An 18,388-nucleotide genomic window follows, 5' to 3' on the forward strand; every position below is an offset into this window, starting at 1 on the left:
TAAGCATTGTGGAATTTGAGAAACCGAAGAACACAGACTGGGGAAGCCAGCTGAAGAAACAGATATATACAAATGCAGAAGAAATCCATACCAGCTGCCTATAATAATCTGCCCAATCTTTCATTCATAAAATAAAAAACCAAAGGTGGCTAGACATTTGGGAAAGCATAACTGCAAGAAGCAAAAAAAACCAAAACAAAACAAAAATAAACAGCTGAGCACAGAAGGAACAAAGTTGATAAGAAGTGTTATGGGTTGAATTGTGTCCCCCACAATTGAAGTCCTAACTCCTGGTATGCCAGAATTTTACCTTATTTGGAAATAGTGTTGTTCCAGATGTAATTAGTTAAGATGAGGTCATTGTCAAGTACAGTGGGCCTCTAATCCAATATGACTGGTGTTCTTAGAAGAAGACAACCATGTGCAGACAGACCCACAGGGAGAATGTCATACGATGACAGAGGCAGAGATTGGAATTATGCAGCTACCAGTGAAGGAATGCCAATGATTGCCAGAAGGTAGTAAGAAGCAAGGGTGGAATCTGCTATGGGTTTCAGAGGAAGTGTGGCCTTTCCCTTTGGTTCAGACTTCTAGCTTCCAGAACTGTCAGACAACAAATTTCTATTTTTTGTGCCACCTGTTTGTGGTACTTTGTTATGGTCTCCTAGGAAACTACTACTGGGAATTAAAGTTCTCTTTTACTTCCATAAAATGAATGTTCAAGTAGCCCACAGAAAGGTTTAAAAAAACGGGAGGGAAATCAGAGTAACAAGAAACAGAGGAAAAATACAGAAGATTAATAATAAAATTGCATATTGCACTTAAACCCTAGCATCTTAATATTTACCTTAAATGTAAATGGTTTAAATGCACCAATTAAAGACAAAGATAGCTAGAATGGATAACAAACACGATTTAACAATATGTTGTCTATAAAAACCTCATTTAATAGGTTGAAAGTAAAGGTTGAAAAGTATGTACTATGCAAATATTATTTTTAGAAAAACAGGACTGGCTTTCCTAACATCAGATAAAGTAGACTTCTGAGCAGGAAAAATTACTAGAGATGGGGATATTGCATAACGATAAGGGCAGTCCCACTGAGGTGACAACCATTTCAAATGTATGAATACCAAACAACAAGACTGCAAAGTACATGAAGCAAAAAAATGGTAGTGCTAAAAGGATAAATAGATTCACAACTACAGTGGATTTCAAAACTCCACTCTCCAGCAATTAATAGAGGAACTAGACAGAAAATCATCAAGAATATAGAAAAATTGAACAAAACAATCGACAGGATATAATTGACATTTATAGAACACCCTATCCAACAACTACAGAATACATATTTTTTTCAAGTACCCATGGAACATTCACACACCCTGGGCCATAAAATAAACCTTAACAAATGTAAAATAAAGTAATACAGAATGGATTTTCTGAGCATAATGAAATCAAACTAGAAGTCAGTAATTAAAAGACCATAGGAAAATTTCCAACACTTAAAAAGAAAACACCCTTTACATAATTCATGGGTCAAAAAGGATTTCACAAGGGAAATTTTTTAAATGCATAAAACTGAATGAAAAAGAAAACATCAAATATGTAGAATGCAGAGGCACCTGGGTGGCTCAGTTGGTTAAGCATCCAACTCTTGATTTCTGTTCAGGTCATGATGTCAGGGTCCTGGGACTGAGCCCCATGTCAGGCTCCATGCTCAGGGGGGAGTCTGCTTGAGGGTTCTTCCTCTCCCTCTCCCTCTCCATCTGCCCCTCCCCATCTGCTCTCTCTCTCTAAAATAGATAAATCTTTAAAAAAAAATATGTAGAATGCAGCTAAAGCACTACTGAGGAAAGTTTATAGTAACAAAAGCTTTCATTAGAAAAGAAGAAAGATCTTAAATCAATAATATAATCAAGTTTCTACCTCCAGAAACTAGAAAAAGAACAGCATAATGAACCCAAAGCAAGCAAAAGGGGGGAAATAATAAGGATAAAACCAGGAATTAGTGAAATTGAAAAAAGAAAAACAATACAGAAAAATCAATGAAGCAAAAACCTGACACTTAACAAAATTGAAAAATCTCTAGCAAAATAACAAAGATTAAAAAAAGACAAAATTACCAATAGAAGGAGTGAAACAGGAAATGTCAGTATAGATCCACAGTCATTAAAAGGATAATAGTGGAATATTCTGAATAATTTTATGCTCATAAATTTTGTAAGTAGAAGAAATGGACAAATTCTTTAAAAAGTACCAAAACCCAGCTAAGATAAACACCTTAATAGTCCGATACTCATTAAAATCATTAAAGAAATTGAATTTGTAATTTAAAAATTCTGGAAAAGCCATCTCCTGGCCTAGATGATTTCAACCGAACATTGAAAGAGTTTTTAATACCAATTTTAAGGGGAGTTTTATGAAGATACTATTACCCTGATGCTAAACTAAAAAAAACCTACAAAAACAAAATATAACCTAAACCTACAATATCTCTTATAAACTTAGATACAAACATTTTCGAAAAAATATTAGCAAATTGTATACACCAGTGTATAAAAAGAATTAATACTATGACCAAGCAGGATTTATTGCATTTGCAAAGCTTGTTCAGTGTCCAAAAATGCAGCAATGTATTCTAACATATAAAGAAGTGAAAGAAGAAATATCACATGATCATATCAATTATTACAGAAAAAGGTATTTGACAAAGCCAGCACTCATGGTAAAAGTTCTCATCAAATTAGAATTAGAGGGGGAACTTCCTCAACTTGATAAAGGGCATCTATGCAAAACCTACACCTAACATCATACTTAATGGTAAAAGACTGAATCCTTTTTCTCTTCAATTGAGAACAAAGCAAGGGCATCTGTCTGCTTCCCCCCATTTTTATTCACTGTAGTACTGGAAGTTCTAATCAGTACAGTAAGGCAAGAAAAGAAATAAAAGACATACTGTATGAAAGAAAGAGCAAAAGCTATCCCTGTTTGCATGTGACACAACTGTCTATATAAAAAATTCAAAGGGATCTACAGAAACACTCTTAGCATGAATACATGAGTTCAGCAAGGTTGCAGGATCCAAAATCACCAAACAAAAATCAGTTGTATTGCTATTATGACAGCGAACGTGTGGAAACAAATATTAAAATCACCATTTATAATTTGCAAAGAAAATTAAGTACTAAGATATAAATATAATAAAATGTATACAGAATCTATATCCTTGACATTGCAAACTTGTGATGAAAGAAATCAAAGAAGAGATACCTAAATGGAGAGACATTGCATGTTACTGCATTAGAAGACTCAACAGACTAAAAATGTCAGTTCTTGCCAGTTTCATGGACAATTTTAAGTCAATTCCTATTAAAATTCCAGTAAAGTATTTAATAAATAGACAAGCTTATTCTAAAATTTATGTAGAAAAATAATGGGCCTTAGCATAGCTAAAATAATTTGAAAAAGAATGAAGTTGGAGGAAACACTCTACCTGGTGTTAACACTTATTATATAGCTGCAATAACAAGATGGTGTATTATTATTGGTGGAGAGATAGACACTGAGATCAATGGAACAGAGTAGAGAACTCAGAAACAGTCTCACACAAACACGCCCAACTGATTTTTTAATGAAGATGTGAAAATAATTCAGTGGAGAAACCAATTTTTAAGAATGATGCTGGAATAATTGTTCATTTGGTGGCAAAAATAAATAAAGAACCTCTTCCTAACCCTCATATTTTATTCAAAAATTTATTTAAATGTAAATTTTGAAACTTTTAGGAAAAAAAATAGAAAATCTTCAGGACTGAGGGCTAGGCGAAGAGTTTTTAAACTTGATACCAAAAGCACAATCCCAGTGAAATAAAATCACAAATTGGACCTAATCAAAATTAAAATTTTCTTTCTGCAAAAGAATAAAGTGGGTGAAAAGACAAGCTATGAACTGGGAGAAAATGTTTGCAAACCACATATCTGAAAAAGAAGTCATATCTAGAATATCTAAAGAACTTTGAAATATCAAAAATAAAGCAACAAACAATCCAGTTAGCAAAGGACAAAAGATATGAACAGATGAAAAGATATTCACTGTCAGTTGCAAGTAGGGAAATGCAAATTAAAACCACAATGAGCTATCACCACCTGCGTATTAGGGTGGTTAAAATAAAAAATACTGATAACACCAAATGCTGGTAAAGATGCTGAGAAACTGGATCTCTTATACATTGTTTCTAGGAATATAAAATTGTAAAATGGTACAGCCATTCTGGAAAACAGTTCACTAGTTTCTTAAAAACCTAAACATGAGCCTCCCATTCAACCCAATAATGTACTCTTGGGCATTTATGTCAATGAGAAATAAAAGTTTATGTTCACATAAAAACTTGCACAAATGTTCTCATAGTAGTTTTACTTGGGATAGCTCCAAATTGGAAATAATTCAAATTTCCTTTAAGGAGTAAGTAGTTAAACTGTGGTACATCATACCATGGGATGCAACTCAGTAATAAAAAGAAATGAACTGTTGATACTCACAAAAACTTGGATGAATCTCAAAGAAATTATGTTGAGTGAAGAAAGCCATATGTACTATGTGCTTTCATTTATGTAACTTACTTGAAACGACAAAATGGCCAACAGGTTAGTGGTTGCCGGGAATTAGACATGGAGGAGGGAGAGAGCTGGCTTTTGCTATGAAAAGAATCTTTATGATAGAATTGTTCTTTATCTTAAGGTAGTGGGTGTTGCCAAATCTACTCATGTGATAAAATGGCATAGAACTAAATATATATGTATACACACACAACACACGTGTAAAAGCAGTAGAATCTGAATAAGTTCAGTGGATTATATCAATGTTAATTTCCTGGTTGTGCTATTGTACTTTAGTTATGGAAGATGTTTCCATTGGGGAAAATGGGTGAAATATGTATGAGATCTCTCTGTACTGTTTCTTACAACTACATACGAACCTACAGATATCTCAGAATAAAAGATTAATTCACATGCAAAAAATGAAGTTGGACCCCTGCAATACCATATTCAAAATTAACTCAAAATGGATCAAAGATCTAAATGTAAAAGCTAAAACTATAACATTCTTAGAAGAAAAAATAAATGTAAGAGCTAAAAATTTTAAAAATTCTTAGAAGCATAAATCTCAGAACATTGGAGTAAGTGATGGTTTCTTCGGTAGGATACCAAAATCACAAACAATAAAAAAATAGATGAATTTGGATTCATCAAAATAAAATATTTTGTGCTTTAAGGATACTATCAAGAAAGTGAAAAGACAACCCACAGAATAGGAAAACATTTTTGAAAATCTGCTAAGGGACTTGTTTTTAAAATATATAAAGAATACTAAGTCTTGGTTATAAAATGGCAGATGACCCATTTTATAAAAGGGCAAAGGATCTGAATAGACATTTCTCCAAAGAAGATGTACAAATGGCCAATAAGCAGATGAAAAGCTGCTCCCCATTATTAGTCATTATGGAAGTACAAATGAAAACCAGTGAGTTACCACTCTGTACCTACTAGGATGGCTGTAATTAAACATACAGATAACAGCAAGTGTTGGTGAGAATGTGGAGAAACTGGAACCCTCCTACGTTGCTGGTGCTAATGGCAGCTTTGAAAAACAGTCTGGCAGTTCCTCAAAAGGTTAGACATAGAATTATCATATGACCCAGCAACCATTTCTAGGTATACACCCAAAAGAAATGAAAACCTAGTCTGCACCAAAACTTATACACAAATGTTCACAGCAGTATTATTCATAATAGCCAGAAAGTGAAAACAACCCAAATGTTCATCAACTGATGAATGGATAAACAAAATGTGGTCTGTTCATACAACAGGATGTTTATATGCTAAACAATAAAAAGAAATACTGTTATATGCTATAGCAGGGATGAATTCTGAAAACATTATACTAAGTAAAAGAAGCCAATCACAAAGGATCCTATTTTTGTATGATTTCATGTTTCAGATAATGAAAAAAAATTCTAAAATTGATTGTGGTGATGGTTGCACAACTCAGCATATACTAAAAATCCTTGCATTCTACATGTTAAATGAGTAAATGGCACAGGAATTGCATCTCAAGCTCTTACCAATAACCTTTCCATTTTTAAAGTTTTATTTTAAGATGCTTTGAAGGATGATGATTATTATTTCATACTATACCTTTTAATACAGAACAGAAACAATGCTTTCTGTCCCACCGGTTTAGTCAATAATTTGGACACGGACAAGTTCAGAATGTTCCTTTGTGTCTCCTAGGAAGTAGATTTTTCCTAAACAAGTCGATAGTAAGCAAGAATGGTTGGGTCGTGCTCCCGAAAATTCAGGCTATTTCCATTCCTACAGATGGACACACACGCCTGTGTGAATATATTCACATATTAGGAATGCATATAAAATATATGCTGGTCCTCTGCTTGTTACAGGCTTTTCTTTACTATGGATTAAAGAAAGGACTGAGGGACTTTCTTCTGATTTCATGCTATTAGCCTTGGCTCATTGTATGCATTTTGAAAGAGATTTAAAAAAATCCTGAGTTAGTCAATCTTTGTACTCACTTAGACTGACATTCTTCCCTTTGAGCCAAATTTTCCTGTGTTTCTTGAGGAATACCAGCACTGTCCTCAATTAACTTAAGTAGTCCTGTTTGTTAATTTGCAGCTTCCAAATGAGGATCCTGAAATTTTTGAAGTGTCATCCAAATGTCTGTCCATACTGGTTCAGCTGTATGGAGGGGAAAACCCAGACAGCCTGTCTCCTGAAAATGCAGAGAACTTTGCCGATTTACTGACATCTAAGGAGGACCCAAAAGAGCAGAAGCTTCTGTTGAAGATTCTCAGAAGAATGGTGAGTCCCTACGGAAACTGGGGCCAGGGTGGGTGGCTTCAGTGGCAGCTGATGGAAGAGAGTAGTGATTTTCTTCCACCGGATTTCAGTAAAAGAATTCCTGGGTGCCTTTCTCGGCGGTCACCTCTTGATAACATTTATTGCGTTCTGCTTGTCTATCTGCATATACACGTATTTTTTTTTTCCTGAACTGTTGAAGAATAAATTAGAGACATTGTGCCCTCTCACCCCTTAAGGCATTAAATGTATATTTTCTAACAAAATGGATGTTCTTTTCACCACAGTAATCAAAATCAAGAAATTTAACATTGGTACCCTTCTTTTACTGATGGGCTATCCATATTCCAATTCTGTCAATTGCTCCAATAATGTCTTTTATAGCTTTTTTTTTTTTTTCCTGGTACAGGATCCAGTCCAGGATCACATATGTTGGTAGACACTTGTCTTTAATCTGGACTAGTCCTGCTGCCTTTCTTCATCTTGCATGGCATTTTTGAAGAATATAGGCTGGGTGTTCTGTAGGCTCTCATTCAGTTTGGGTCTGTGTAATGTTTTGTGATGATTAGATTCAGGAAAACCCCAGAAGGGAAATTGTGTCTTTCTCACTCCTTCACACCCAGAGGCTCATGACGTCTGTTTGCCCCTTCACTGGTGATGTTAATTTTGATCACTGGGATTAGTCGATGGCAGCCATTATTTTTAATGTTGCAATGGTTGCAAGATGGAGATCTTCTGACTTCCAACATTTCTAACTCCCAATATTCTACTTTAAGGAAAAAATTTCCTTTTGCCCCATCGGTTTTGTTTTATATTTTACAAATGTCTATAGCTGATGTTTATTGGAAAGTACTTTTGAAAACTGACTCATTTTCTTTTTACAGTAGCTATTATTCTGCTGGTTTGGAAAGCCATTATATATTGTAGCTATTGTTGACATTAATGAAGGGGTGGAGGTCCCATTCGTCTATGTCATGTTCTGGCTTGTCAGTCTGTGTTTACCTCTAGATACAGATATCTTGAGGAGTCCGTTGGCAGTGGAGGCTACGGATGCCCCCAGAGACTTATATTCAAGACAACTTTTGTGCCAGTTTGATAGACAACTGTAGTGCGTGACCCAGCTAAATCTATAGGGCAGGTTATGGGTGACAGATTAGAAGAGAGATAGAGATTTACCCTGAAATGATTTCTTTACAGTTTCTGACATGCCACCTATAGGGCCAATTAGATTCTGTTTGGGGAAGAAAGTTAAATCCAAGTGACTTTGACCTGTATATGTAAAAACAGAAGTTGTTTCTGATACTGCTCATCCTTTTTCATTTTTTAATTGAGGTAATATATATTATTGTATATATAACATATATGTTTATATATAAGACAATATATATTACGTATATTATATATAAATATTATTTATATATATAACATAAAATTTACCATCTCAACCAGTTTTAATTATACAGTTCAGTGGTATTGTGTGCATTCTAATTTCTGTCTCCATAAATTTGTCTACTCTCAGTCCCTCCTATAAGTGGAAGCATACAATATTTGCCCTTTTATGTCTGGCTTATTTCACTTCGTGTAGTATCTTTGGGGTTCATCCATGGTGTAACCTGTGCCAGAATTTCCTTCCTTTTTAAGGTTGAAAAATGTTCCATTGTGTGTATAGACCACATTTTATTTATCTTTCCATCTGTTGATGGACATTTGGGTGGTTTCTACCTTTTCTGCTCCACTTATTTTTTTTTTTTGTCTTTTTATTATTATCCAATAGACTCATGGCATTTTCTTTTATTCAGTGTGTTGTAATCCACTGCTTTCTATTATGTGGCCAGTGAGAACCTCTTCTGGGGGGACTGTGTCTTTTGACATGCCCCCATCATTTTTTTTTGAGCACTTCCATCTTTTTTCTTTTTGTAATCACGTGTGTATTCTCTTTTTGTAATTGAAGTGTTGACAATGTTATGATTAGTTTCAGGTGTACAACATAGCAATTCAACAATTCCTTCTATACATTACAGTGTTCACCACAATAAATGTGGTTCTGTCACCGTACAAAGTTTTTTAAAATTATTGCCTATATTCCCTATGTTGTACTTTTCATCCCTGTGATGCATTTATTTTATAAATGGAAGTTGGTACTTCTTAAACCCCTTCAGCTATTTCGCCCACCCCCGCCCCTCTTCCCCCTGGCCATTACCAGTTTGTTCTCTATATTTGAGTTTGTTTCTGTTTTTGTTTTATTGCGTGTTGTAGAGTCCACATATAAGTAAAATCATGTGGTAGTTTTCTTTCTCTGTCTGACTTATTTTGCTTAACATAATACTCTCTAGGTCCATCCATGCTGTTGCAAATGGCAAGATTTCATTCTTTCTATGGCAGAGTATATATATTTGTATAAATATGTATATATTGCATATATATATTTCATTGTATATTCATAGTGTGTATGCATATATATACAAACACACATGCACAGACACATACATCTTCTTTATCCATTCATCTATCAATGGATGCTTAGGTTGCTTCCGTATCTTGGCTATTATAAATAATTGGCTGCAATTGGTATTAAATATTTGGTAGAATTCTCCAGTGAAATCATTTAGGCCAGGAGATTGCTTTTTGGGAATTTTTAAATTATGAATTCAATTTCTTTAATGATTATAGGACTGTTAAGGTGTTTACCTTAGCTGAGTTTTGTTACTTTTTAAAGAATTTGTCCATTTCTTCTAGTTTCAGAATTTATGAGCATAAAATTATTCAGAATGTTCTGCTGTTATCTTTTTCAAATTAGTGTTTTCCTTTTCTTTGGTTAAATACCCAGTAGTGGAATTACTGGATCATATGGTATTTCTCATTTTTTCAGGGACCTCCATACTGTTTTCCACAGTGGCTATACCAGTTGACATCCAACGTGCACAAGAGGTTGGGGTTCCCTTTTCTCTACCTCATCACCAAAACTTATTTTTTGTCTTTTTGATTCTAACCATTGTGACAGGTGTGAGATGGTGTCTCATTGTGGTTTTGACTTGCATTTCCCTGTTGATGAGTGATGTTGAGCATCTTTACTTGTATGGTTGGGCATCTGTGTGTCTTCTTTGGAAAAATATCTGTTGAGGTCCTTTGCTCATTTTTTCATCAAATTGGTTTTTTGGTGTTGAGTTGTGTGACTTCTTTAAATATATTGGATATTACCCTCTTATCGAATGTATCACTTGCAAATATCTTCTCTCATTTAATAGATTGCCTTTTTGTTTTGTTGATGGTTTCCTTTGCTCTGCAGAAGCTTTTTAGTTTGGTGGTGTCCTAATAGTGTATCTTTGCTTTTGTTTCCCCTGCCTCAGGAGACATCTAGAAAAGTGTTGCTATAGCTGATGTCAGAGACATTATTGCGTGTGTTTTCTTCTAGGATTTTTATGGTTTTAGGTCTCACATGTAGGTCCTGAATCCGTTTATTTTGGGTATGGTGTAAGAAAATGGCCCAATTTCATTCTTATGCATGTAGCTGTCCAGTTTTCCCAGCACCATTTACTGAAGAGACTGTCTTTCCTTCATTGTATATTCTTGCCTCCTTTGTTGTAGATTAACTGATCATGTAAGTGTGGGTTTATTTCTGGGCTCTCTATTGAGCACTTTCCATCATAACATGATATTCCAGGTTCATCTTCTACCTTTTTTCTGCAGCAGCCCTGGAGTTAGCCATTCCTCCAAGGAACCATGGAACTTTTCCCGGAGTTTTCTTTCTTTTCATTTAGAAAACAAGATACAAAGATGTTCAAGGGTGAAGTTATGAGGACTGTTTGCTTAACAAGAAAAACAGCCTGGACAGTCCCAAGAGTCCTATCCCAAGTTGTACCATCTCATAGAGGAAAGCTCTGCAAGTCACTGTCACCCTGATGTCTCTGACTTAGCTACGCAGGAATGCCCACCATGTTTGCAGGCCAGCCATCTGTGAGGCATGTTTTAAAATCTCCCAAAGCTTTCTAAATTACCCTGGGTCAGTCAGTGGTGGGTTCAAGTTGTGTAAAACACAGTCAGGGATTCTGAGGCCCATTCAGCTCAGCTGAGGCCTGGAACTTGCCTATCCTGAAACTCAGTTCTTTTTTTTTTAATTTAATTTTATTATGTTATGTTGTCACCATACAATACATCATTAGTTTTTGATGTGGTGATCCATGCTTCATTGTTTTCGTATAACACCCAGTGCTCCATGCAGTACATGCCCTCCTTAATACCCATCACCGGGCTAACCCATCCCCCCATCCCCATCCCCTCTAAAACCCTCAGTTTGTTTCTCAGAGTCCATAGTCTCTCGTGGTTCATCTCCCCCTCCGATTTCCTCCCCCTTCATTTTTCCCTTCCTTCTCCTAATGTCCTCCATGCTATCCCTTATGTTCCACAAATAAGTGAAACTATATGATAATTGACTTTCTCTGCTTGACTTATTTCACTTAGCATCATCTCCTCCAGTCCCATCCATGTTGATGTAAAAGTTGGGTATTCATCCTTTCTGATGGCTGAGTAATATTCCATTGTATATATGGACCACATCTTCTTTATCCATTCATCTGTTGAAGGGCATCTTGGCTCTTTCCACAGTTTGGCTATTGCAGACATTGCTGCTATGAACATTGGGGTGCACATGGCCCTTCTTTTCACTAAATCTGTGTCTTTGGGGTAAATACCCAGTAGTGCAATTGCTGGGTCATAGGGTAGCTCTATTTTTAATTTTTTGAGGCACCTCCACACTGTTTTCCAAAGTGGCTGTACCAACTTCCATTCCCACCAACAGTGTAAGAGGGTTCCCCTTTCTCCACAACCTCTCCAACATTTGTTGTTTCTTGTCAATTTTTGCCATTCTAACTGGTGTAAGGTGGTATCTTAATGTGGTTTTGATTTGAATTTCCCTGATGGCTAATGATGATGAACATTTTTTCATGTGTCTGTTAACCATTTGTATGTCTTCTGTGGAGAAGTGTCTGTTCATGTCTTCTGCCCATTTTTTGACTTGATTATTTGTTTTTTGGGTGTTGAGTTTGAGAAGTTCTTTATAGATCTTGGATACCAGCCCTTTATCTGTAGTGTCATTTGCAAATATCTTCTCCCATTCTGTGGGTTGCCTCTTTGTTTTGTTGACTATTTCCTTTGCTGTGCAGAAGCTTTTTATCTTAATGAAGTCCCAAAAGTTCATTTTTGCTTTTGTTTCACTAGCCTTTGGAGATGAATCTTGAAAGAAGCTGCTGTGGCTGATGTCAAAGAGGTTACTGCCTATGTTCTTGTCTAGGATTTTGACAGATTCCTGTCTCACATTGAGGTCTTTCATCCATTTAGAGTTTATCTTTGTGTATGGTGTTAGAGAATGGTCGAGTTTCATTCTTCTGTATATAGCTGTCCAATTTTCCCAGCACCATTTACTGGAGAGACTGTCTTTTTTTCATTGCATATTTTTTCCTGCTTTGTCGAAGATTATTTGACCATAGAGTTGAGGGTCCATATCTGGGCTCTCTATTCTGTTCCATTGGTCTGTATGTCTGTTTTTGTGCCAGTACCATGCTGTCTTGGTGATCACTGCTTTGTAATATAGCTTGATATTGGACAATGTGATGCCCCCAGCTTTTTTTTTTTTTTTAGTGGAATAACGTTTTATTTTTTTCTTTAAATTTTTTATTGTTATGTTAATCACGTTACATTACATCATTAGTTTTTGATGTACTGTTCCATGATTCATTGTTTGTGCATAACACCCAGTGCTCCACAGAGAACGTGCCCTCTTTAATACTCATCACCAGGCTAACCCATCCCCCCCACCCCCCGCCTGTCTAGAACCCTCAGTTTGTTTTTTAGAGTCCATTGTCTCTCATGGTTCGTCTCCCCCTCCAATTTCCTCCCCTTCATTCTTCCCCTCCTGCTATCTTCTTTTTTTTTTCTTAACATATCTTGCATTATTTGTTTCAGAGGTACAGATCTGTGATTCAGCAGTCTTACACAATTCACAGCACTCACCATAGCACATACCCTCCCCAATGTCTGTCACCCAGCCACCCCATCCCTCCCACTCCACCCCCGCTCCAGCAACCCTCAGTTTGTTTCCTGAGATTAAGAATTCCTCATATCAGTGAGGTCATATGACACATGTCTTTCTCTCTGATTGACTTATTTCGCTCAGCATAACACCCTCTAGTTCCATCCACGTCGTTGCAAATGGCAAGCTCTCATTCCTTTTGATGGCTGCATAATATTCCATTTTATATATATACCACATCTTCGTTATCCATTCATCTGTCGATGGACATCTTGGCTCTTTCCACAGTTTGGCTATTGTGGACATTGCTGCTATAAACATCGGGGTGCATGTACCCCTTCGGATCCCTACATTTGTATCTTTGGGGTAAATACCTAGTAGTGCAATTGCTGGATCATATGGTAGCTCTATTTTCAACTGTTTGAGGAACCTCCATACTGTTTTCCAGAGTGATTGCACCAGCTTGCATTCCCACCAACAGTGTAGGAGGGTTCCCTTTTCTCCGGTGATGCCCCCAGCTGTTTTTCTTTTTCAACATTTCCTTGGCAATTCAGGGTCTTTTTTGATTCTGTACAGATTTTAGGATTGTTTGTTCTAGCACTTTGAAAAATGTCATTGGAATTTTGATCAGGATGGCATTGAAGGTATAGATTGCTCTGGGTAGCATAGACTTTTAACAATGTTTATTCTTCCAATCCATGAGCATGGGATGTTTTTCCATCTTTTGTGGGTCTTCTTCAGTTTCTTTCATGAGTGTTCTATAGTTCCTAGAGTATAGATCCTTTACCTCATTGGTTAGGTTTATTCTGAGGTATCTTATGGTTTTTGGTGCTATTGTAAATGGAATCGTTTCTCTAATTTTTACTTTCTACAGTTGCATTGTTAGTGTATAAGAAAGCAACTGATTTCTGTGCATTGATTTTGTATCCTGCCACATTACTGAATTGCTGTATGAGTTCTAGTAATTTGGGGGTGGAGTCTGAAACTCAATTCTGTTCACACTTAACACTGAGTTCAGTACATTCAGAGAGAAATGGCAGCAGATTATTCAGAATTGTATAATGCCAGCACCCACTCCAAGAGTGATTTAGTCCTTCCTCCTGTCTGTCCCACTGCTCCCTGTCCTTACCTCTGTGGCAACCATTTTTCTAACCGTTGGCTTACTTTCTGTTCTCATCTGCATATTACCAGGGTAGTGTTGTGGTCTTGTTCACCTGCTTCCGTATCTTTATCACGTTACAGTGTCTGATCCATAAAAGGTGGTCAGCAGATGTTTATAACTGTGCTAGTGCCTGCATTGAGTACTTTTTGGTACATTGTCTCATTTAACAGCAACTCTAGAGGTCAGCCCCACAGATCATTCCTGTTTTACACAGTTCAAAACTAAGACTCAGAGAACTTAAGTAATGTTCCCAAGGCCACCAAGTAGGAGACGGAGGAGCTGATACCAAGTTGGATTGCCCCTTGCCTGTGCCCTTTCCAAGTAGCTGGCCGCCTAGCCACTGCTGCCCATTACTGACATGGACTCTATGGGTACTCATCAAGCTGACTTTGGCCAAATTTTGATCTGGAAAGTACTTGAGAGATTTATTCTTTCATTCATGGAAAAACAAGTCATAGAATTCTTTCTATGTGCCAGTGTGGCACCGAGGATACTAGGACAGTAACACATCATCTTCCTGCTCCCGATTCTCGCGAGAGAAAAACACCCAGCTTCATTGCAAAGCAGAATGCAATCCGTGCTATAGTGGAGGGGCCAGCGAGGTTCCACAGGAACAAACCCTTTAGGGATGAAGTTGGCAAGGTCGTCCACACATGGAAAGGAGGAAATACATCCTGAGCAAAGGATCTGAGATTTATGGAGCTAGAATGGAAGACATAAGAAAAAGGCCAAGAAAGATCAGACCGTTCCAGTAGCAATTTTAGTAGCCTTTGGAGTTGGGACACTATTTTCTGGAATTAGGAAATTCTGGCCTCTGAAACAAAAGGGCAGTGGCAGCATCTAATTGAATTCCAATTATCTGTACTGGGGAATAACTTTATCATAGTAGCTGGCATGTAATAAGTGTGTAATAGGTCTCCAATGAGCTGAGTAAGGAATATCTATAAAATCTCTGCTTTTGTTATTGGCAGTTGTTCATTTTCACCGTTCACAGTGTGTATTGTGAGCTCACTTTAGTGCTTTAGGGATGCATAGGTCCGACTGAGAGGGACGTCATAGGGCATGTAGTTAGCCCACAGTCCGCTGTCCCAGTCTCCTCCACGTATCCCTGCCAAGTTTCTGTGGAGTGGATGAGATCGGATAGGCAGATATGTGGAGGACAGAAACTCAAAAGATCCAGCAATGTAAGCATAGCTTTCCTGTGGCCTTCAGGAGGCCAGCCTTTCAGGCTCATCTCACCTCACATGACTAGAGGAACAAGATATGACAGAGAAGCAGAGACCCTTCTAGATTAATTACCTGCTGTCAGTAATTGGATTGAGGAGGACTGATAGGTGCAGGCTCCTGATCGGAAGGAGTTAAGAAGACAAGCTCCTGAGGCTCTTCCTCAAAGGATATTCACTGAGTGCCTACTCCCTCCAGGAGGACTTCTAAAAAGAAGGCCCTATGCTGTGGGGCTATCTCTTTTCAAGCCCTGATAAAGGAATACCCTCCCTTCCCTAAAGCTGAGCGAGCTTGCTGGTTTCATCCAGAGAGGGACCTCAAAATACATGTGGCCCCATAGTTTACAAGGCCAGGTAATAAACATATCAGCGACAGGTAAGCCACCGCCATCAGATTGCTGTCTTGGGGCATACCATGGCAGATCCCCTCCAGTGAGTCCCACGAAAGGCCTGGATTCTTGAAATATCTGTTTATAGTCCCAAGCTTGTGACAATGACTTTATAAAAATCACAATTTTCAATAACTGATTCAAGACATAGAATGTTTAATTTGTGCTAATGGAGGTGGGATATGTTCTGCCCCTAGGGTGCTCTTCCTTATTTAGTCTGTATTTAGAACATCCAGAAAATGTTGAACAGACCTAAGAATTTAATTATCTATTGTAATTTACCAGAAAGTTGGGAGGTTTTATAATTATACTTTGTGCTCTGGCTTTAAAAATGTGATGGAATCTTTCAAGGCGCTGCCATGTTTACCTATCCCTTAAACTTGATATCAGTGGGAGTTTTCCCAGGGTAATGATTATAGATTAGCTACTTGTCACTTAATTAAAGCTAGCTTATTCCGACACTCGAAATACCAACTACACGTAAACCACCACAGACTTATTCTCTTAAAAATGGCTTAAACATAAACTATTGACTACTTTATGAAAGCAGAGAAGTGATCCATGGGAGGGTGATGGTGAGATGCTTGATGTGTCTAACACCTGCCCACCTGTCTACCTGATGCAGCAGAGGTGGTAGGAGTGTTATTCGGGATCGCTCTCTGAAGAGGGTTAGTATTGAAGATTATTACAAATATCTATCTCTTGGAGCCCCTATACCCTACGACTTTCAGAAAATCTCCCTGCGCTCACCATCATTTTCTTTCCAAATTCTCATGTACATGCCCTGGTCCTTTCATTCCAGTGTGGGAAGAGAGCTGCTCTGTTGCTAAAAATCAGTGTGACAGCACCTCTTCATGTACAGGGTCTTTAAAGCTTTGAGGAGACCACATGAAGAAACTGGAAATTCTGCAGCCATTCTTTTTCTATTTTAGGACCAGGATGAGCTGTAGATTTAGGATCAGAAAGGACCTCATTTCTATTAGAAAAGTAAAGAACTGTTTCTTGAGGTGTAACAGAAAGGCCAAATGGTTCCTTTCTCTCTCCTAGCTTATTTTTCTTTATTTTTAAAATTTTTTTATTATGTTAATCACCATATGTTACATCATTAGTTTTTGATGTAGTGTTCCAGGATTCATTGTTTGTGCATAACACCCAGTGCTCCATGCAGAACATGCCCTCTTTAATACCCATCACCAGGCTAACCCATCCTCCCACCCCCCTCCCCTCTAGAACCCTCGGTTTGTTTTTCAGAGTCCATCGTCTCTCATGGTTCGTCTCACCCTCCGATTTCCCCCCCTTCATTCTTCCCCTCCTGCTAGCTTCTTCTTCTTTTTTTTTCTTAACATATATTGCATTATTTGTTTCAGAGGTACAGATCTGTGATTCAACAGTCTTGCACAATTCACAGCACTCACCATAGCACATACCCTCCCCAATGTCTATCACCCAGCCACCCCATCCCTCCCACCCCCCACCACTTCAGCAACCCTCACTTTGTTTCCTGAGATTAAGAATTCCTCATATCAGTGAGGTTATATGACACATGTCTTTCTCTCTGGTTGACTTATTTCGCTAGCATAACACTCTCTAGTTCCATCCACGTCGTTGCAAATGACAAGCTTTCATTCCTTTTGATGGCTGCATAATATTCCATTTTATATATATACCACATCTTTGTTATCCATTCATCTGTCGATGGACATCTTGGCTCTTTCCACAGTTTGGCTATTGTGGACATTGCTGCTATAAACATTGGGGTGCATGTACCCCTTCGGATCCTACATTTGTATCTTTGGGGTAAATACCCAGTAGTGCAATTGCTGGATCATATGGTGGCTCTATTTTCAACTTTTTGAGGAACGTCCATACTGTTTTCCAGAGTGGTTGCACCGGCCTGCATTCCCACCAACAGTGTAGGATCTCCTAGCTTATTTTTCTCGTGATAACATCTTCTGTCCTTGCTTTATTAAAGGAAAAAAAAAAAAAAAGGAAGATTGTAGTGAAGCCAGTGAAATTTTTAAGAGAAATGCCATGCACCCAAATGAGTAAAAAGTAAATGTAATCAATTTTCGTGGAAATCTGATCACTTAGAAGGTTTTTCTGAAACTCTGAGGGATGCTCTTCTAGGTTTGCAAGGGGGATCTTCCCCTGAATCCATACACATCCATTTGTAGTTACGCTGGACAAGCATTCTCCACCAGTGATTGCCAGAGAGTTGCAAGGTAATTGGGAACTCTCTGGATGACTGAGTTGTTCCTTTCCAACAAAGAAAAGCAATATCTTGGCTAGAATTTTTACTTAATTCCCTGAGCAAACATTCCTGAGCATTTGAGCAAGACAGGCTCTGGGAGCAAACAGCCAGTGGAATAGAGTCCTTGATAGCCAGTCCCTCTTAGGACAGAGACTTCTGTCTTGCTGTGCAACAACCATCCCTTTCAGGACCCTGAGGGAGCATATAGCTCTTTGCCATAGGTTTCTTCAGGATGTGCACGTAACAGAGAATCTTCCTTAAAATCCACTTTGAACATGTCTCATCTTCCCCCACATTTCCTTCATCTTCCCCTATGTGCACCTGCTCCCTCCTTCCCTTCCCACGTGAAGGCTCCTCAGGACGAGGCTGCTCACCTTCCTGGCCTCTTTCACAATCTGTTTATGTCCCCTAGACAACATAATTTTCCTTCTGTTTTGACTTTTCCTCAAAAGGTTCATCT

At 37.8% G+C, this 18,388-nt stretch overlaps 1 protein-coding gene across 2 annotated transcripts in view; it reads left to right on the forward strand.

The window, feature by feature from the left end:
• ULK4 (unc-51 like kinase 4) overlaps positions 1 to 18,388 on the forward strand; it is a 616,362-nt gene that overhangs the window by 488,623 nt on the left and 109,351 nt on the right. For both annotated transcript variants that reach the window (XM_028107191.2, XM_028107192.2), the window contains exon 35: positions 6,696 to 6,881. In XM_028107191.2, the coding sequence (XP_027962992.2) occupies positions 6,696 to 6,881 (186 nt within the window). The remainder of the gene's footprint in view (positions 1 to 6,695; positions 6,882 to 18,388) is intronic.

Source organism: Eumetopias jubatus, unplaced genomic scaffold (assembly GCF_037043125.1).
Source record: "Eumetopias jubatus isolate StellerSeaLion01/CBP00866 unplaced genomic scaffold, mEumJub1_p1.0 scaffold_1, whole genome shotgun sequence".
NCBI classification, from domain to species: Eukaryota; Metazoa; Chordata; class Mammalia; order Carnivora; family Otariidae; genus Eumetopias; species Eumetopias jubatus.